Source organism: Natrix helvetica, assembly GCF_964273705.1.
Source record: "Natrix helvetica genome assembly, chromosome: 7".
Taxonomy (NCBI): Eukaryota; Metazoa; Chordata; class Lepidosauria; order Squamata; family Natricidae; genus Natrix; species Natrix helvetica.
The window spans coordinates 72902762-72923697 of record NC_138558.1 but is presented as its reverse complement, the minus strand read 5'-3'; the positions used below and the strand labels follow the sequence as shown (position 1 = coordinate 72923697).

The 20936-nt window shown below is 44.1% G+C and overlaps 1 protein-coding gene across 7 annotated transcripts in view; it reads right to left on the bottom strand.

Moving 5' to 3' along the window:
* The window catches only part of TBC1D1 (TBC1 domain family member 1), a 90899-nt gene that overhangs the window by 16595 nt on the left and 53368 nt on the right, over nucleotides 1-20936 (bottom strand). For 3 of the 7 annotated variants that reach the window (XM_081959787.1, XM_081959788.1, XM_081959792.1), the window contains 8 exons: nucleotides 20662-20772; nucleotides 19370-19498; nucleotides 17810-17896; nucleotides 16535-16821; nucleotides 8299-8418; nucleotides 5653-5792; nucleotides 2780-2965; nucleotides 1230-1391 (listed from right to left, as the gene is read on the bottom strand). In XM_081959787.1, coding sequence (XP_081815913.1) covers nucleotides 1230-1391; nucleotides 2780-2965; nucleotides 5653-5792; nucleotides 8299-8418; nucleotides 16535-16821; nucleotides 17810-17896; nucleotides 19370-19498; nucleotides 20662-20772 — 1222 coding nt within the window. Of the gene's footprint in view, nucleotides 1-1229; nucleotides 1392-2779; nucleotides 2966-5652; nucleotides 5793-8298; nucleotides 8419-9614; nucleotides 9641-16534; nucleotides 16822-17809; nucleotides 17897-19369; nucleotides 19499-20661; nucleotides 20773-20936 lie in introns of those variants that run through there. The other 4 variants (XM_081959789.1, XM_081959790.1, XM_081959791.1 and 1 more) reach the window with 4 other exon arrangements.

Here is a 20936-nt window from a genome sequence, read left to right as displayed (position 1 = left end):
TCAATCTCTGTTTAACTGGGCATGGATTAGCATTGAGGAAGTATTTTGATCTTTCTGTTTTATTTTGGGGTTTTTTAATTGTCTCTTTTGAATGGAATGTAGGTGTTATTTACTTCTATGTACCAGATAAGCAGAGATTAACATCAAGATTAATAGATCAATAATCAAGAAGTAAACTCTACTCCAATCAAAGAACTACCAACTCCGACAAACAAATTAGAAAAAGATCTGTAAATTGAGAGTCAGAGCAAGGTTTTGAATTCATAGGAAATATCCCCCCCCCCCATCTAAAATGCCTTTTTAAATAGTTCTGGCCATAACATCATACCACTCTCCTTTACTCCAGTAATATTATAATTCGAAGTTCAAAACATGATACAACTATTCACTATAATTCTATCTACACCTATACCTACATCTACACCTATACCTACATCTACACCTATACCTCTATCTATCTATCTATCTATCTATCTATCTATCTATCTATCTATCTATCTATCTATCATCTATCTATCTATCTATCTATCTATCTATCTATCATCTATCTATCTATCATCTATCTATCTATCATCTATCTATCTATCTATCTATCTATCTATCTATCTATCTATCTATCTATCTATCTATCTATCTATCATCTATCTATCTATCATCTATCTATCTATCTATCATCTATCTATCTATCTATCATCTATCATCTATCTATCTATCTATCTATCTATCTATCTATCTATCTATCTATCTATCTATCATCTATCATCTATCATCTATCTATCATCTATCCTTCCTTCTATCCTTCTATCCATCTTTATCTCTATAAATGGCTCTGTGTGTGTTTGTGTATGTTTGTGTGTGTGTTCCAGCATAACTCTGGAACGCCTGGGCTGGTGAAATGAATAAGAGTGAATTACATCTATAGTGTCAAATCACAGTACCTTTGACAGTGATAGTGTGCATTTTGGATTCAAGTTCTGTTAAGATACAGCTTGTTGTGCCTTAAAACTGCTTCTACTGTACAGCACAGTGGAGTTTCCATGGTAACGGCTTCACCGTTCTTCACAAGGGGGATCCCTCTGGTAAGGGGGATTGGGATAAATAATACCCGGGCAACACCGGGTTAGCAGCTAGTATTCTTATAAACAGTTACTGCATCTGTTTAAAAAGATAACAATACACTTTCCAAAGTGCCAACATATTTGCATGCCTCAGGAATTAGATATCCTCACCTTTCTCAACAGCAGAGTGTATTTTTTCCATGTCAAACTTGATCTTTGACCTTCCTGGCAGGTTCAGCATTTTATCCCAGACGGACATCACTTCTTTGAGACACGGGGTGATTTCTTCGTAATCAAGCTTCAGGCGCTTATTTAACAGATCATGTTCAGAAGCTAGGAGAGAGAAAAAGGCAGACAGGTTAAAGGCAGACGCACCGGTGAAAGGCCACCAACGCATTTCCTGCAAATGTCTGTCTGTCTGTCTATCTATCCATCTATATCTCTAGTTATCCATCCATCCATCCATCCATCCATCCATCCATCCATCAAATTCATATAGCCACTCATGACATAGAAACCAACTATCATCTGTCTACTTCTCTGTCTGTCTATCTAGTTATCTCTCCATCCATCCATCCATCCATCCATCCATCCATCTATCAAATTTATATAGCCAACCATTACACGGAAACCAACTATCATCTGTCTACTTCTCTGTCTGTCTGTCTAGTTATCCATCCATCCATCCATCCATCCATCCATCCATCCATCCATCCATCCATCCATCCATTTATCTATCAAATTCATATAGCCACCCATGACATGGAAACCAACTATCATCTGTCTACTTCTCTGTCTTTCTATCTAGTTATCCATCATCTATCTATCTATCTATCTATCTATCTATCTATCTATCTATCTATCTATCTATCTATCATCTACCTACCTACCTACCTACCTACCTACCTACCTACCTACCTACCTACCTATCAAATTCATATAGCCACCCATGACATGGAAACCAACTATCATCTGTCTACTTCTCTGTCTTTCTATCTAGTTATCCATCATCTCTCTCTCTCTCTCTCTCTCTCTCTCTCTCTCTCTCTCTCTCTCTCTCTCTCTCTCTACCTACCTACCTACCTACCTACCTACCTACCTACCTACCTACCTATCAAAGTCATATAGCCACCCATGACATGGAAACCAACTATCAACTGTCTACTTTTCTGTCTGTCTGCCTCTCTATCATATCTATCTACCTATCATATCTCTCTCTCTCTCTCGCTCCCCCTCCCTCCCTCTCTCTCATCTAATTTATATAGCCACTATATAATTTATATAGCAACTCTGCGTGGCATACAACAATTCAGTAAAGCAGGCATGATGTACAACCATTTTATAATAATTATTAAACACACTGATGAACAGTGACAACAATCAACCAAAGGAACAGAAGTTGCCTTTGGAAGTTGTGGCAGCTTCATCACTGGAAGCTTTCAAGAAGAGACTGGGCTGCCATTTGTCAGAAATGGTGTAGGTTCAAAGGAGATAAAGTCTGAGTTTCCTTATCAGCCCTTCCAGGAACAAGACTTAAAAGCTGTCATTTATCAAATAAACAAAGTGTCTATCAAGATAAAGTAAACTCCGTAGGAGTAAAGTACTAAGGATTATGAAACACAGCAAGCAATGCATAACACACTATCTTTCAGGGACCTCTTTTGTGCCTTTGGTACAAATATCAAAAATATAGAATTTTTCCGGAGAGATTTGGTATTTACCTTGCAGTTTCTGGTTTTCCTTTTCCATCCTAAGGAGGAGGATCTGCTGGAGGATAGCTTTTTTCCAAAGGTCCCTCAACTCTTTGGATGTCATTTTTCTGTCTTCTTTGGCTGCTCCGAAAGCACCGTCTTCACAAACTGGCTGTAACGGTGATCTAGGGACCAATTCTGCCAGTTCAGAATATTCTTATTAGACAAAAAGAGGGGAAGAAATTATTTTTTTAAAAAAATATGAAGATTTGTCTGAATAATATGTATGTATGTATGTATGTATATATGTATGTATTTGTGTTACAACCTCTGGTATGTCCGAATATGGGAGGGAGCTCACTACTCCCCCTTTCTGTCCTTCGGCTCATTACAGAAGACCATCCAGGCAGAAAACCATATTTTTATTTTTAATGTTGCCTTTGCTATGTTTGTGTTGTATTTGTGCTGATGAATAAATAAAGGGAGACTAGTATAGATCTATTTCAAGCTATTTAGCTCTCATCAGCTAGCCATACCCTTACTGGGATTTGAACCTGGGCTGTATTATATATTAGGTAGATGTCTTAGCCACTAAGCCACAGGCTCTCCTCCTTATCAGCTGAGCCAGGGAAATAGGTATGTATTTGTGTTACAACCCCTGGTATGCCCAAATATGGGTGGGAGCTCACTAAATAGCTTGAAATAGATCTATACTAGTCTCCCTTTATTTATTTATCAGCACAAATACAACACAAACATAGCAAAGGCAACATTAAAAATAAAAATATGGTTTTCTGCCTGGATGGTTTTCTGTAATGAGCCGAAGGACAGAAAGGGGGAGTAGTGAGCTCCCTCCCATATTTGGGCATACCAGGGGTTGTAACACAAATACATACATACATATATAATTAATTTCATTTTCATAGCATATAATCACATGTATACTATTACATAGCCAACATCGTACTGTATTATTAAATGTTTACGTCTGTTTCTGTTTCTGTTTATTTGGATTTATACGTCAATTCATCTTACCATCAACTCCCAAAAACAGTTATTGGCTCGTCTGCTCTCCATACACCATATTTGTACCTTATCCATCACTTTCTTCTCCCTTTCCCCCCTCTCTCCCTACCTCCTTTCCTCCTTCTGTCATCCTTCCCTTCTCTATCTCCCCTTCCTCTCTCCTTCTCCTCTCTCCCCTTTCCACTCCTCCTTTCTCTCCTCCTCTCCCCCCACCCCTTTGCCCTCTCTCCTCTCCCCCTCTTCTTCCCTTACCTCTTTTCTCTACTCTGCACTCTTCATCTCATTTACTTGGTGTATTTAAGCTTCTGAGCGAGCTCCATTGGAGCCATTTCTGAGGCGTTGCCCTGTCAGCTCCAGCTTATTTTGGGCCTTGATTTTTTGGGCGTTTTTCACCCTCTGGAGGCTTCAAGGAAACTTCCTAAAGTCTCCGGAGGGAGAAAAACGCCCAAACAGGCAGCCCAGAAGTCCGTTCCCGAACTTTTGGTTTACGGGTTAGGCCATTTTTCACCCTTTCCAGGCTCCTAGAAAGCCCCTGACGCCTGGGGAGGGCGAAAAATAGATCTACTGGGCCCACCGCAAGTTGGAAAACAGGCCATTTCCGGCCTCCAGAGGGCCTCGGGGGGGGGGGGGGAGGAGAGGCCATTTTCGCCTTTCCCATGCCCCAAGAAAACCATGCGTGCCTGTGCGGGGCAGTAGGGGAGGGTTTCACACACGCATGTGCAGGGGGCACGGAGTGGGGGGCATTAAATTATGGGGGTGGGTGGGCACGCAAGCATGCATAATAGTGCAGGCATGCAAGAGCATGGGATGGTATGCGCGCACATGCTTTCGCCATCACTGTCCTAGATGAATCCTACCCTTGGAAAAATAATTATCAGGACCGGCCAGCAGGAAACGGAACATCTTACAAGACCCTTCAGCTACTAATAATGTAGCAAATATATCCACACCCATGGAGATCCTCAGGCATCCAGGTCATGATTGTCCCATAGGTGATTTTTTTTCCCCAAGAGGCAACTGGACTTCATTTTTTCTTGAAGATGCTTCGTTTCTCATCCAAGAAGCTTCTTCAGTTCCGACGTGAAGAACGGAAGAAGCTTTGCAGACGAGAAGGGAAACGTCTTCAAAGAAAAACCAGCTGCCTCTTGAAAAATCACTTTTGATGGCTGTAATGCAGAACTAGAGAAATGGCCAAACCTATGGCAGGGAAACCATAAATTAACAATGGCAACCTCTTATAAAGAACATTTGTATAAAATGTTTTACAGATGGCACTGACTACCTGCTAGGTTAGCTAACATTTTTAAAAATATGTCTGGCAAATGTTGGGAATGCAACCAGTCCTGTAGTCTGGGGAAGGCTCTGAGGAGGGCTCTGTGTCGGAGGCAGAGAGGGGGCCAGGGCCGTCTGACAGTTATCAGCTGCCTTCAGAGTCAGACATCAGTGAGGCAGAAGAACAGCTGGAGCCTGTTCCCAGTGTGCGCATGCGCAGAGCTGCCAGACGAAGGGAACAGCTAAAGAACAGGGGTCGACCTGGGAGAAGGCCACAGGTGGATGATGAATGGCCCCTCCCAGAGGAAATAAAAGAGGAGCGAAAGGGGAGTGGAGTTTGCAGGAGACAATTAGTTCACTTCATTGGTTCTTGACTCTCCGAGACTCCTTGCCAAGTTCTACAGAGATCGGCCTGGCAGCTCTCCAAGCCAGAGAAGGTCTGTGACGGTAAATCCTCCCTGGAAAGACTTTGCTGGATGTGAATGAGCAGAATTCACAGTAAATTAATAAAAGGGGGTTTTGTCGGGACTAGGGGTTTGCTTCAGGGGAAGCCTCGGTCAGAACACATTCATGAAACCTTCCCTTTAACTACAGATGGATTTTACCTTCATGCCAACTGGAAGAGTCACATCCTTTTTGGGGTGTCGCCACTCTTAAAAATATCTGCTGCCTCCAGGAATGTCGTCGAGCCTTCACAGGGGTCTCGGGGACCACATCTGCTTCTGTCGACTTGGATTTGTTATCTCTAAAATCAGAAGTCACAGGATTTATTTCTTTTAGCTACCATTGCAAGACATGTTTTTTTTTTGGGGGGGGGGATGAAACAAAGATACAGATTGTCTAAAAGAGTCTCAATCTAAGTAGAAAAGAGAAAATTACAAAGCTTAGTTCTTTAAACAATGAGCTTCTTGACAGAAATAACTCCATGGAGGGTGTTTTGAATCCTCAAAAACATTCAGAAATAACCTTCTCTTGCTGCTCGCAGTTAAAACTTTTTAATTAGTTGATCAAAGTATACAATACGAAGAAAAACACCTGGAAAAGTCAGAAGGGAAAAAGAAGGGGTATAGTGTAATGGGAGTGGAAAAAAAGGGAAAAGGCACCAACTTCTGACTCTGTTTGACACGGTCAAAGGTAGCAACGTAATAACTACAACTCTTTTGCTTTTACACAGCAATATGTACAAGCCATTTCTATAACAATAAGCCTGTCTAATTTACAAAAAGAGAATCAAAGTCTCATATATATTTTTTTCCTCATGGCAAACACAAAATCCGGAAGCAATTAAATATAATCTCTTATTTGGATAAAAGAAGCATTTTAACCCACCCAACTTCCCGTGCTGCGGGGAAGAATATATTGTTCATTCTCCTATTTTCAAACCTAGTCCATAACATTTTACCAACTCTCTTGCTGCTTATAGTAACGTGACATAGAGATGTGTGTTTGACATTTGTTTCACATTTTGAAAATGCTAAACATGGTCAAATGTATGTCCCAAAGATCCTTTTTTTCAAGAAGCAACTGGGCTTTCTAGTTTTCCTTTCTAGTCATTTGCATCCTTTTAGAGGTCCGTTGAGGCCACTTGGAGGTTTATCACTGTCCTCAGGGTCACCGGAGTGGTGCAAATGGGTGTGGAGCCTTCTTGGAACTGCTGAGGACTGTAAGATGGCTCCACACCCCATTTGCCCCACTCCCGTGACCCTGAGGACACTGGTAAACCTCCAAGTGGCCTCAACGACCCTCTAACATAAAAAAGGATCTTTGGGACGACCATTTATTTATTTATTTATTTATTTATTTATCTATCTATCTATTTATCTATCTATCATCTATCTATCTATCTATCTATCTATCTATCTATCTATCTATCTATCATCTATCTATCTATCTATCTATCTATTTATTTAACTTGTTAGCCGCTCCCTCTCCACAAAGGGACTCGGGGCAACCATGACCTGGAGGACTGAGAATCTCCATAGATCAGGGGTGTCCAAACTTGGGAACTTTAAGACTTGTGGACTTCAACTCCCAGAATTCCCCAGCCAGCCATGCTGGCTGGGGAATTCTGGGAGTTAAAGTCCACAAGTCTTAAAGTTCTCAAGTTTGGACACCCCTGCCATAGATGGTCCAATATGGTTTTCTTCACACAATCCCACAGCTGTTGACGGAATCTTAGACGGAAACAACAGCAGACCAGTTTTGTGCTGGGGGCCAAGGACACAATATGGAGCTGATCTCAAATCTGAAAACTTTTTTTTTCTTTCTCACTTGAACCACAATAACTTCAACTGCTAAACTGCCCCCTCAGGTCTGAAGTCCCTTTCTGAACCACAGATCCATTGAAAGAGCAGGTCCACCACCAGGGATGGGATTCAGTCGGTTCGGGCCGGTTCGGGCAAACCGGTTCATATGATTTTGTGCAGTTCGGAGAACAGGTAAAATCGGCTAGCCCCGCCCTGCCCCGCCCTATATATTATCTCCCCTTCATCACGCGATCCAGCTAATCTCCGTACCTCACCTGCTCTGCTCACCCAAGGTAAGCATGCTGCCCGCTTGCCCTTCGCCTCGAGTTGGGACCCAGGCACACGCCGTTCCCTGGCTCTGGTCTTGCCCTGGAGCCTCTGCCAAGTCACCACTCGCCTCAACCAGGTTGGGAGACGCGTCATTCCCTGGCTTCAGCCTTTCCCTGGGCTTCCGCCCGCATGCCACTACCCTCTCTGGCCTCGAACTACCGGACAATTATTCTTACCGAAAGCGCTGCAGCAGAAATCTTGCAGCCGTTGCATGCTGAGGCTTGGTTGCTCACGGAGACACTCCGTGTGGCTCCAGGTCAGCAGCTGCTTCTATCCATGGCTGCCCTTGCTGGGAGAGAGCGCGTCTCGTGTGCAATTTAGCAGCTCTGAGCCGCCGCTTTCCTCGAAGTCCCATCCAGAAAGCATGCAGCACAGAGAACCAGTGTTCAACGTGGCTGCTGCTTCTCTGTGCTGCGCGCTTTCCGAATGGGACGTAGAGGGAAGTGGCGGGTCAGAGCTGCTAAATTGCACAAGAGACGCTCTCTCTCCCAACAAGAGACGCAGCCGAGGGAAGCAGTCGCTGCCCCGGAGAGCAGAGATGGAACGGAGCAGGCCCTGAAAGGCTGCGCGGTCGACCCTCGCCACATAGCGGAAGCCACGCATGTGCACACACTCGCATTTTTTCGGCGAACCAGTTGTTAAACGGGCTGAATCCCACCACTGTCCACCACCTACCTGGTGGACTTCCTAAAGTCAGAGGTGACATTCTCATCTACAGGAGCCAGGAATTTTAAGAAATTTGGTACGGAAGAAGAGGAGCGAAGTTTTTCCTGGAGAGAGGAACGGTAGGAGGTGCTGAGCGTTGTTGAAAAGGGCGGCTCAGAACGGGAGAAGTTTAGGGTGTGTGGGGAAAACACAGACATGAAAAGAGAGAACAACACAAACGAGAAAGGAATAAGCAACAAATTAGGGGGGGAAATGCAATAGGAATGAAAACAAAGCAAAGGCTAAGATTTCCAGCTGTATAATTTATTTTAGATAACTGGTTGGAGGCTCATTCCATTTTCAGGAAAGGCCATGAAACCCCATATCTGCCATTTCATTTGGACAGTGTGTTATAAACACTGAAGATAAAGGTAAAGGTAGCCCTCGTACATACTGTATGTGCTAGTCATTCCCGACTCTAGGGGTGGTGCTAATCTCCGTTTCAAAGCCAAAGAGCCAGCGCTGTCTGAAGATGTCTCCGTGGTCATGTGGCCGGCATGACTAAAGGCCAAAGTCACATGGAACGCTGTTCCCTTCCCACCAAAGGTGGTTCCTATTTTTCTACTTGCATTTTTATGTGCTTTCGAACTGCTAGGTTGGCAGAAGCTGGGACAAGGAACAGGAGCTCACTCCATTACGCGGCGCTAGGGATTCGAACTGCCAAACTGCTGACTTTCAGATTGACAAGCTCAGCGTCTTAGCTGCTGAGCCACCACGTCCCATGATGTGACACATATTACGTGAATCAATAAGAGTCCGTTTGGATTGTGGTTTCATGTAGGTGCAATCAATGAGAATAACTTTGTGACTGGCTGAGCTTATGCTTATTTCAACCCGAGACTTTGACTAAGTTACACCAAATTTTATTTTATTTCTTCCTAGATTTACATGTAATTAATTAGTTAACTCATAACTAAGAGCTACACCACAGTAGCAAGATAAGGGCTATTTTTCCAAGATCCTGGAAACTGTTGACTTATTTCGGTTTAATTCATGACTTCTCTTTGCAAGGTACCAAACGTCATCGGTAAAAATCGTTATGAAGTGATGCACTGCCAAACACACTCACACACTTTCTCTCTCTCTCCCCTCCCCCTCCCCCTCTCTCCCTCCCTCCCCCTCTCTCCATCTCTTCCTCTTCCCTTCCTTTCTCCCCCTCCCCCTCTCCCTTTCCACCCCTCTTTCCCTCTCCCCCTCCCTCTCCCTCCCTCCCTCTCCCCTCTCTCTGTCTCTCTCTGTCTCTCTCCCTCTCCCTCCCTCCCCCCTCTCTCTGTCTCTCTCCTCACCTCTTCGGCATGGCCTGCCTGCCTTGTTCTCCGCTTGAACTATGCCTGAGACGCTTGAAGAAATTGGGTGAGGAGGATGAGGATGGAAGTCGAGCTGGAGAAGGCAGGGCAGCAACTGGTGATGCCTGACCCGCAGAAGGCTTAGAGCTGCTGGCAGCCCTGGTCAGATTTTATAAGGGGAAGGGAGGGAGGAAGGGAGGGAGGGATGGGGAAGGAAGGTGAGGGAAAGAAAGGAAAGAAGGAAGGAAGACAAGGAGAGACAAGGGAAGGCAAGAGGGGAGAGAAGAGAGAGGAGGAAAGGAGAGGTGAGATGGAAAATGGATGGAAAGAAAGAAAGGGTGAAAAAGAAGGAAGGAAAGAAAGGTAAGGCAAGAGAGGAGAAAGCAAAGGAAAGATGAGATGGAAAATAGATGGATGAAAGGAAGGAGAGGGTGAAAAAGAAGGAAGGAAGGAGAGGGAGGTGAAATGGATGAATGGGTGGAAGAAGGAAGGAAGGAAGGTCAAATAAAGTATACGCATACAGAAAGGCTGAAAGTAAAAATAAAGATAGAGCTCAAGCACTTTGATTAATTATTAAAGAGTTTAATTAGGCACAGAAAGTGGCATCAAGAAGCACATTAAAGTCCTTTTACCTTTTCACGGATCTACTGATCATGAATGATGATGATGATGTCAGAATGAAGACAGAGTAGACTAAATACATTCATGCCAGGAGCAGGTATTGCTGCTTACAGCTTTCATGCTTTAAAAATGCTTTATTACTGTTTTCCAGTCTGACATACAACAACAGCGCTGAGACCAGTTTCTTTCCAACACTACGATGTACCAATCCTGCATATCAAACGGTACATGCTGAGCATGCTCTTAGTAGAGTTCAAAGGGCAACCCCAGAGGGTGCAAGGTGCAGGGGAAGGACGTCCAAAATTATCTGGCAACCTGCGAAGTTGTCTCAAAGTTGTGCTTTTTTTCAAGAGGCAACAGGACTTGGTGATATTTTTCTTTTGAAGACATTTCACTTCTCATCCAAGAAGCTTCTTCAGCTCTGACTGAAGAAGCTTCCATTCCCCACCATCCAGTCAGAGCTGAAGAAGCTTCTTGGGTGAGAAGCGAAATGTCTTCAAAGAAAAACCAGAAAGTCCAGTTGCCTCTTGAAAAAGCACCTTTGGGATTCTGTTTTGTTCTGTTCTGCCCTATCCTGTCCTCTCCTGTCCTATCCTATTTCTTCATTCCATTATTCTATTCTATTCTATTCTATTCTTATTCTATTCTGTTCTATTCTTATTCTATTCTGTTCTATTCTGTTCTGTTCCTATCCTAATTCTTCATTCCATTATTCTATTCTATTCCACTGCACTGCACTCCTACCCTACCCTAATTCTTCATTCTATTCTATTCTATTCTATTCTATTCCATTCTACTCTACTCTACTGTACTCTTACTCTAATCTTACTCTACTCCATTCCACTCTACCTCTACTCTACCCTAATTCTTCATTCCATTCCACTCCACTCCTACCCTATCCTAATACTTCATTCCATTAGTCTATTCTATTCTGTTCTGCATTCTGCTCTTGTCTAGTCTAGTCTACTCTCATCATCTCTTTTCTGACCAAAATAGAGACAGTTGCCCCAAAGCCATGACGCATATATTGAGTTGTGGCATGTTTGTTTAACCAGAGTTCTTCATCTGTTCATAGAACGTACATGAAGTTCAAATGACGTTTGAAGGTCACCCTAAAACCCGACATATTTTCTCTCACCGTTCCTAGTCTGGAAAGTTTGAAACAAACCGTCCAGCCCATGAACGGGAGAGCTTTCGAGAATTTCAAAGAAAGCAAACCCAAAGGCAACCTTCTCCTTTATGCTGGACCTAAAACCTAAAACCAAAGCAAAAATCAACTTCACGTCCAAAATAAGAAGCTTGCTTGTCTAACATCTAAGAAGCTGCCATTAAAGGCTAACCAACTCTTACTGAACAAGCCCTGTCTAGTTGGAAATACCGTTGTGATAAACCTGATAAGAAACCAGGTTCAAAAAGAGGACAATGGAACACTGTTATTTCAGAATTCTCATATTCCTATTTTCATTTCCTTTTCTTGCCGGTAACAATTCATCCCAGGCATGTCTCTTTTTTTGTGTTATTACGTTTAGGCGAGAAATAAAATTCGCCTGGGCTTACATCCAATTTTGCAGTATTTCCAGAAAAGTCACAGGTTACAGGCAGTCCTCAACTCATAACGGTTTGTTTAGTGACCATTTGAAGTTGCAATGGCACTAAAAAAAAGTGGCTGATGACTGTTTTTCACACTTATGGCTGATGCAGCATCCCTATGGCCATGTGATCAGAATTCAGACGTTTGGCCACTGGCATGTACCGTATTTTTCGGCGTATAAGATGCTCCAAAGTATAAGACGCACCTAGATTTTGGGGAGGAAAACAAGGGGGGGAAAATCTGCTTCTGCCTCCCAGCAATTTGCCTCCTTGCAACAAACAGCAAACAGTACAGACGATATACACTGTTTGTGGTGTTACATCTCAGACTATACTTTTACAGAAGCTGTTAAAATTGATGTGCTTTCTGGAAGTATATTTATTCTTTGTTATTTAAATAAAGATGAGCCTCTTCAGATCAAGCATTCATTTTAAAAAGCTTCTTCATTTTGTTAAGCTGTCTAGAACAATAATAAAGCAGTCTTTCAAAAATAAGTCTAAGAATTTGAACATTTTATAGGAATTTATAGTTATTGTCTTACCTCCATGCAGCAAACGGCCTGATTAGCACAAGAAAAAAAAATCTGCCTCTGCCTCCCAGTAATTTGCCTCCTGCAGCAAACAGCAAGTTTCACTTTCATTTGTCAGCATGGGCCTCCCGATCATCAGCTGTTTCAGGCTGCAGGGATTGTCATAGCCTATTGCAGCCTCCGCAAGCCCCATTTTCCCTGTTTGCTGCAAGGAGATAAACTGCTGGGAGGCAGAGGCCGAAGGGTGGGGGACGGTGGGTAGGTGGGGCTACATTCAGTGTATAAGACGCACCCAAATTTTCACCCTCTTTTAGGGGGGAAAAGGTGAGTCTTATACTCTGGAAAATACGGTATTTAGGACAGGTGCAGTGTCCTGGGGTCACGTGATCCCCTTTTGTGATTTTCTGATGAGCCAAGTCAAGGGGGAAGCCAGATTCACTTAACAACCATGTCACTCACTTAACAAATGCAGTGATTCACTTAACAACAGTGGCAAGAAAGGCCGGAAAATGGGGCAAAAACTCACTTAACAAATGTTGGATTTAGCAACAGAAATGTTGGCCTCAACTGCCAATAGGGGATTGCCTGTATTTAAGATGAAGATTATGTCAATATGGGAAAAAAATAATTAGTGAAGAAAGGATGGGGTCCAGTGGTGGGATGCTGCCAGTTAAACAACCACTTCAGGGAGCGCATGCGTTGCGCATGCTTGCCTAAAGCACTTGCATGTAATGCTGAAAATGGAGCATTTAGAAGCTCAGCTGCTTATCTTTGTAGGAAGGTAAAACCTAGCCCTCTCCTAGAAAAATGAAATATCCTGGGAAATATTGAAAAGGCACATTATTATATTTCCCTGGATCAGAAATGGAGAAACATGTTTTTAGGCAGGAAGTAGGCTCACTCTTAATAGCCCCCACCTTTCTCAATGGGCCATTAAAAGGCCTGAGCCAGTCTACTCTACATAACAAAGATCTCCCCCCTTCAGCTCCAGGGTGATGGGATTAAAGGCATGATAGTATTAGCCCTTTACCCATCTCACTACAGGGCACCTGGGAAGAAGCAACGCTCAACCAAACGTGGACTCAAAGCACAGCCTAAAGAGTTGCCCCTGCATGGCCCCGTGGGAGTTTCACAACCAATCAGAATACAAGATCAAGATCAAAGGCCAGAGCGGGCATACAAAATAAAGGACAGGATAGGGCAGGGGCAGGTGGGCGGGGCCAACTGATAGTCAGGGCTACCGGCTGAATACTACCTCTGATGCGGTTGCATTAATTTTGCATTCTACATGCGATAACAACAAAAATATTATGCAGAGGATCACGAACCGGTCCCTGGTGCCCAAAGGTTTGGGGATCACACTGCTTTTGAGAATAGCTCGACTCCCTTTTTTTTTGTGGCAACCCATTAGTTATAGGAGCATTGCTATCATGTCACCCCTGGTCCTTCTTTTCATTAAATGAGACATATCCAGTTGGAATCGTCTCCTTTACGGATATCCAATTCTAGCAACTGTTCTTCATATACTGCACTTTACCCTCCATGCTCCTCATCATTTTTATTGTTCTTCTCTGCCCTCTTTCTAGAGCCTCAACCTTTTTTATATTGTGAGACCAAATAACTACTGAGAAGGATTCGTGGTGGAGTCAAGAAAAGAATCAGCCAGGAGTCCTTACATACTCATAAAGGGTGTAAGTCCAACCTCCTCTTCAATTCCATTAGCTCTTAGCTAGGGCCAATCTAATGTTGACTGTTCGTTCTGTAGACTGTTGTATATAGATATGAGTAATCAATCATCTTAATCGCCGGTTGGAGGGGATGGGAGTCGGAGGTACCGTCTTGCGGTGGTTCAGCTCCTACCTCTCCGACCGGAAGCAATGTGTGTTGACAGGGGGGCAGAGGTCGACCCTAAGGCCACTCACTTGTGGGGTGCCACAGGGGTCGGTCCTCTCGCCTCTCCTGTTCAATGCATATGTGAAGCCGCTGGGTGAGATCATCCGTGGCTTTGGGGTTGAGTACCATCTGTACGCTGATGATACTCAGCTGTACATTTCAACCCCAAACCACCCCAACGAGGCTGTCGAAGTGATGTCCCGGTGTTTGGAAGCCGTCGGGGTCTGGATGGGGGACAACAGACTCAAACTCAACCCCTCCAAGACTGAGTGGCTGTGGCTACCGGCACCTCGGTTCAGCCAGCTGATACCATCGCTGGCCATAGGGGGCGAACAACTGTCCCCTGTGGAACGGGCGTGCAATTTGGGCGTCCTCCTTGATGCCCGGCTGTCAATGGATGACCATGTGGCAGCCGTGGCAAGGGGGGCGTTCCACCAGGTTCGCCTGGTGCGCCAATTGCGCCCCCTACTGGACCGGAGTGCCCTATGCACGGTCACTCACGCGCTGGTGACGTCTCGCCTGGACTACTGCAATGGCCTCTACATGGGGCTCCCCTTGGGACGCATCCGGAGACTACAGCTAGTCCAGAACGCAGCCGTGCGGGCCATCATGGGGAGTGCACGATACTCCCGCGTAACACCCCTCCTGCGCGAGCTGCACTGGCTGCCTGTGGCCTTTCGGGTGCGTTTCAAGGTATTGATTACCATCTTTAAAGCGCTCCATGGCATAGGACCTAGTTATCTGCAGGATCGCATCCTACCACACACGTCCCTACGACCAATCCGCTCTCACAGGGAGGGACTCCTCCTGGTGCCGTCCACCAGGCAATGCCAGCGGGCGACACCTAGGAGTAGGTCCTTCTCTGTGATGGGCCCAACCCTCTGGAATGACCTCCCCCCCGACATCAGAACCACCACTGACCTCCGTTCCTTCCGTCAAAAACTAAAGACTCACCTGTTTCAATTAGCTGGCCTGGCACACTCTTAGTCTTACCTCCCGGGGATATATTTTAATTGGGTTTGGGTATTTTAATTGGGACGTTTTAGGGCTTTTATACTATATTTATTTCTTTGTACAGTCTCACCTCCTCCACTCAAATGCTTAAGTATTTAATTGTTTATATATTATTTATATTGTTATTTATGTATTTTATCGGTGTTTCATTGACTGTACACCTCCCCGAGTCCCTTTTTGGGAGAGGGGGCGGTTTATAAATCTAAATAAATATATAAATAAATAAATCACCATTCTATGTCCAAAATCACAAAAGATGGATGCCTGCTCCCTCACCCAATTAACAGTTAATAAGGGTAATGAATTCTATCTATCTATCTATCTATCTATCTATCTATCTATCTATCTATCTATCTATCTATCTATCTATCATCTATCTATCATCTATCTATCTATCATCTATTTATCATCTATCTATCTAAAACTATATTTCTATCAATCTATCTATCAAACTATATTTCTATCTATCTAAAATTATATTTCTATCTATCTATCTATCTATCTATCTATCTATCTATCTATCTATCTATCTATCATCTATTTATCATCTATCTATCTAAAACTATATATCAATCTATCTATCTATCAAACTATATTTCTATCTATCTATCTAAAATTATATTTCTATCTATCTATCTATCTATCTATCATCTATCTATCTATCTATCTATCTATCTATCTATCTATCTATCTATCATCTATCTATCTATCTATAGCATAACTCTGGAACACCTCAAGCAATTTCAACCTAACCTGGTACACAGATGACTTACCCTCTGGAAACAAAAACTGTGGGGGTAAGACACCCCTAACACCCTTCGGGGGGGGGGTGTTCTGTTAAGATACAGCCTGTTGTGCCTTAAAATGGCTTCTACCGTACTGCTTTAAATGACTTCTACTGTACGGCGTTGTGGAGGTGCCATGGTAATAGCTTCACAGTACTCCACAAGGGGGCTCCCTCCAGTACTCCACAAGGGGGGAAACCCAACATTAGAACTCGCGGTGACATTCACGGAAGGAGGGTTGGGATAAATAAATACCCGGGCAGCGCTGGGTTATCAGTTAGTCATTAATAAAGATGGCTTAGAAGTTGCACTCATAAAGCACATTCCCATGGAAAGCAGATGCTGTTACATCATCTCAACATTTCCAACCGTGCTGCAGTTATGACAAAGAATGAATCCCAAGGACCTTCTCTGTTGCCCAAGGTGGACAATCATACCTGTAAACATTTCCTCCCCATGCCTCTCCCTTCCCCTGCTAGAATCTTACTTTTGCTGGTTTGGAGTCTCTGTGGTCATAGAATGATACCTCAGAAGTTTTCTTTGTGAAACAGACTGAGAGGTTTCAACCGAGTCAAACGACTCCTGGGTTTCCAACGGGACGTGGCTCAGGGTGTTAGCTCGCCTTCTGAAGGCCTGGTAGGCAGACTGGGCAGGATGTTCTTCCAATGGTTCATCGGATGCGGTCGAGAGAAGGTCAAGATTGTCCACCGATCCGTTTGGTTTCAGAGGGCTGTCCGGGGAGAAATGGTTCTCCTGGTCGCCGACAGATGTTTCCTGTCGAACAAAGCAAAACTGTGAACGATCTAATCAGCACAACTCCAAATCAAAGTTTCGTTTCTATCCATCTCGAGCATAAAGTGCAAAAGTGGTTTCCAAGTGGGTGTGTTCTTTTCTTTGATCAAAGCAGTCAATATAGCCATCTCGGTTCTACAGAGGAATTATTGAGTCTATCATCTCCACCTCCATAACTGTCTGGTTTGGCTTTGCAACCAAACAGGACAGACACAGACTTCAGAGTATAATTAGAACTGCAGAAAACACAACCTACTACCAACCTGCCTTCCATTGAGGACCTGGACACTGCATAAGTTAAAAAGAGGGCTGAGAAAATATCTAGAGACCCCTTGCATCCTGGACATAAATTGTTTCAATTTTCTTGCCTATTAGTATTGAGTAATTATTCAGATGTACACATAGCACTCTGTTTCCCCCAAAAATAAGACCTCCCCGGATAATAAGCCCAATCGGGCTTTTGAGTGCATGAGCTCAAATAAGCACTCCCCCAAAAATAAGCCCTCCCGGAAAATATTGCAACACAGCAGCAGCCATGAGTCTCGCCGCCTCCTGGACCTCAAAAATAATAAGACCTCCCCAAAAATAAGGCCAAGGGCTTATTTCGGGGGTCAAAAGAAAATAAGACCCTGTCTTATTTTTTGGGAAACACGGTAAGTCAGGGGTGTCCAAACTTGGCAACTTTAAGACTTGTGGACTTCAACTCCCAGAATTCCCCAGCCAGCTCTGGGGATTAGAATTAGAATTCTGGGAGTTGAAGTCCACAAGTCTTAAAGTTGCCAAGTTTGGACACCCCTGTGGTAAGTAAATTGGTCTATTTTCCAAGCTTAGCAGCACATATAGGATCAAATGATTTTGATCTTGAAAAATAAAATATCATTTATCAGAGGCTAAACATTTTATGAAAAGAAAACTGTAAGGTGAACTCTTCCATTGCTTGTGTTGGTTTTGCAACATACAATTCACTTACTTTACTTATAGTACTGAGCGTGCTGGATAAGGAGCTATCCAAATCAATGCTTCCAGAAGTTTCCTGCAGGCTTTTACTTTTATTTCCCTGCCAAGAAGACCCTCGTATTATTATATGCATTTAAAATATATAAAGATATACAGTACATATATAAAGAAGCATGAAAATTCTTGTAAAAGGCATTCCTTGGAATGCATAAATTGTTAAATTTAATGATTCTAGCTGTGCTGTGAACATTATTAAGTTTAGTTTTGGGGATCAGCTAAGAATTCGCTTATAGGTAATCCTCGTCTTATGACCACAATGGAGCCCAAAACTTCCACTGCGAAGAAAGACGGCTGTTAAGTGAGTTTTGCCCCATTTTACTACCTTTCTTGCCACGGTTGGTAAGTGAATCACTGCAGTTGATAAGGTACTAAACCGGTTGTTAAATGAATCTGGCTTCCCCATGGATTTGCTCATCGGAAGGTCGCAAAACGGGATCACACGACCTCAGGACACAGCAACGGACATAAATACAAGTCAATTGCCAAGCGTGTGAATTTTTCATCATCTGACCATGAAGATGCTGCGACGGTGTGAAAAACAGTCCTAAGTCGCTTTTTTCATTGCCGTTGTTAACTGTGAATGGTCACTAAATGAACTTTTGTATGTTGAGGACTAGCTGTACCCTACTTGCATCTCCCCCCCTCTTGACACTTGATTAATAAGTCTGAAATATTGAAAATAACCAAATATTTGTATTGCGGCCTGCCAGCAGCCAGCGAAACTAGTGGCACACTCAGTGAGGAGATTGGGGAGGAACATGGGCCAGTCCTGGAGTCTGGGGAAGGCTCTGATGAGGGCTCTGTGTCGGAGGCAGAGATGGGGCCAGGGCCGTCCGACAGTTATCAGCTGCCTTCGGAGTCGGAGATCAGTGGAGCAGAAGAACAGCTGGAGCCTGTTCCCAGTGTGCGCATTCGCAGAGCTGCCAGGAGAAGGGAGCAGCTAAGGAACAAGGGCCGACTCAGGAGTAAAGCCACAGGTGGACGGTGAACAGCCCCTCCCATAGGGAATAAAGATGAGCGAAAGGGGAGTGGAGTTTGCAGGAGACAATTAGTTCAATTCATAAGGGTGAAGATCTGTTCCTGACTTCTTGCCAAGTAATTGCTGCTACAGCATGGCGTTTAGAAGATATCGGCCTGGCAGCTCTCCAAGCCTGATCAAGGTCTGTAGCTGTGAAATCTCTTGAAAGTCTGTTGGCCGGGACTTTGCTGGAGAGGAATTCCCTTTATAAACTAAATAAAAGGGGGGTTATCAGGACGAGGAGTCAGCTTTGTGCTTTTGGGAAGCCTAGGTCTGAACAATTTGTCTAAATTCCCATTAAAAGAATGGGCTGTGTATTCACCGATGGATACTCCTAAATAATGTAATTCATGGTTTCCATCGTTTTAAACACATACCCAGTTGCGTGTTTAGTGGTTTGGTTTTAAATATAGTTGTTTGTTTTAGTGCAAAAATACATCTTTCATGACTTGGAGGTCAACCCCCAATATAGCAACAGTAAGTCGAGAGACTTACGCGGGATAAAATACTTTCCAAGGATTCCGTAAGCGACCTCTTCGCTTTGCTCTTCAGCATGTCCAGCTTGAACCGGGTTGTGCTGTTGGGCATTTCGTTTCCCACGGCTTCTGCAGAAGACTGACCGGTCTAGGAGGTTAAGATAACAAAGGCATTCGGTAAAAAGAAAAGAAAGATAAACCAACAGGAACCACTTCAAAAAAACAATAATAAAAGCGTTCACTTTCCAAGGGACATTTTTGTAATAGGAAAACTGCCCAGAAATGTAAAAGGCTTCGGAATATACTCCATGTAGTTTAATTAGTCCCCATTTGGTCATTTTCTTGGCAACTGTTTGGCCCAGTTTTACAATCAGCAGCAGCGGCATACAAAATTTAAAATAGAATGGGATGGGATGGGATGGCCAGATCCAACCCCAGGGCCTTGATTTTGACCAGGGGTGGGCTTCAAAAATTTCAGCAACAGGTTCTCTGCCCAGTTGCTGGGTGGGTGTGGCCATGTGGGTGTGGCCTAGTCAGCCTCCTGCATCATGGTGGGGGGCAGTGGTGGATTCCGGATCCCGTCGCAACCGGTACCACCGATCCAGCTACTTGGTGGAGTGTCGCGCAGGCGCCATACGCTGTGTGTGCAGGCGCAAATGGCCCAGTTGGGTTAAATACTGGTAAGGAGGGTGGACGGGCCCTCCGAAGCACCGTACTGGAACGGTACCTGGTGCTCCCAGCAGGCACCAGTCCGCCTGTACCGGGGCGTACCGTCTGCAACCCACCACTGGGTGGGTAGGGGCGTTTTTGCCTTCCCCAGGCTCTGGAGGCTTTCCTTGAGCCACTGGGAGGGTGAAAACTGACTCTCCCAGGCTCAGGAGGCTCTCTGAAGCTTCAGGGAGGCCTGTTTTTTCCCCTCCCGGAGTCTCCTGGCGGGCCCTGCACTTACCTCATATCCAAAACGGGCTGCGTGCAGATTCCTAGGATGGAGGAGTGGTGGGGTGGGAGGGGGCCAGCCAGGGGTGGGATTTGGAGGTTCTCCAAACTGGCCATAACGTTAGCTACGGGTTCTCCCTAATCCGGGGAAACCTGTAGCAACCAACCCCTGAGTTTGACCCCCTCCCCACCCTATAGCTTTGTATTGGCGAGATCGTTGGTGTACAGCAACTTTCAAACATCTATTTCCCCAAAAGTTGCAGCCCGTTTTTTTTTTTTTAAAACAGTCCTGCTCTCCTACACGATTGCTGTTAGAAAAAGCATTTTCCCCATCTTTTCTTTCAAAACAAATATAGGAAAAAGGAAATTGCAGACCTGTTTCACTTCCCCGAGGTGGACGTGATCCTTCTGCTTTTCTTCATAGATGTTTCTCAGGATAGAAATGATCAGTTCATTCTCCTTCTGTTCATTCCTTGGCCTTATTTTCTACAAAAAGAAAAAGAAAGAAAAAGAGGAGAGCTTAATCCTTTTAGCTCATTGCATTGCCAAATTGCTGCAAACACAGGTGGTCCTCGACTTACGACAGTTCATTTAGTGACCGTTCAACGTTACGCTGAGAAAGCACCGAAAAAGGGACTTGCAGCCAGGTT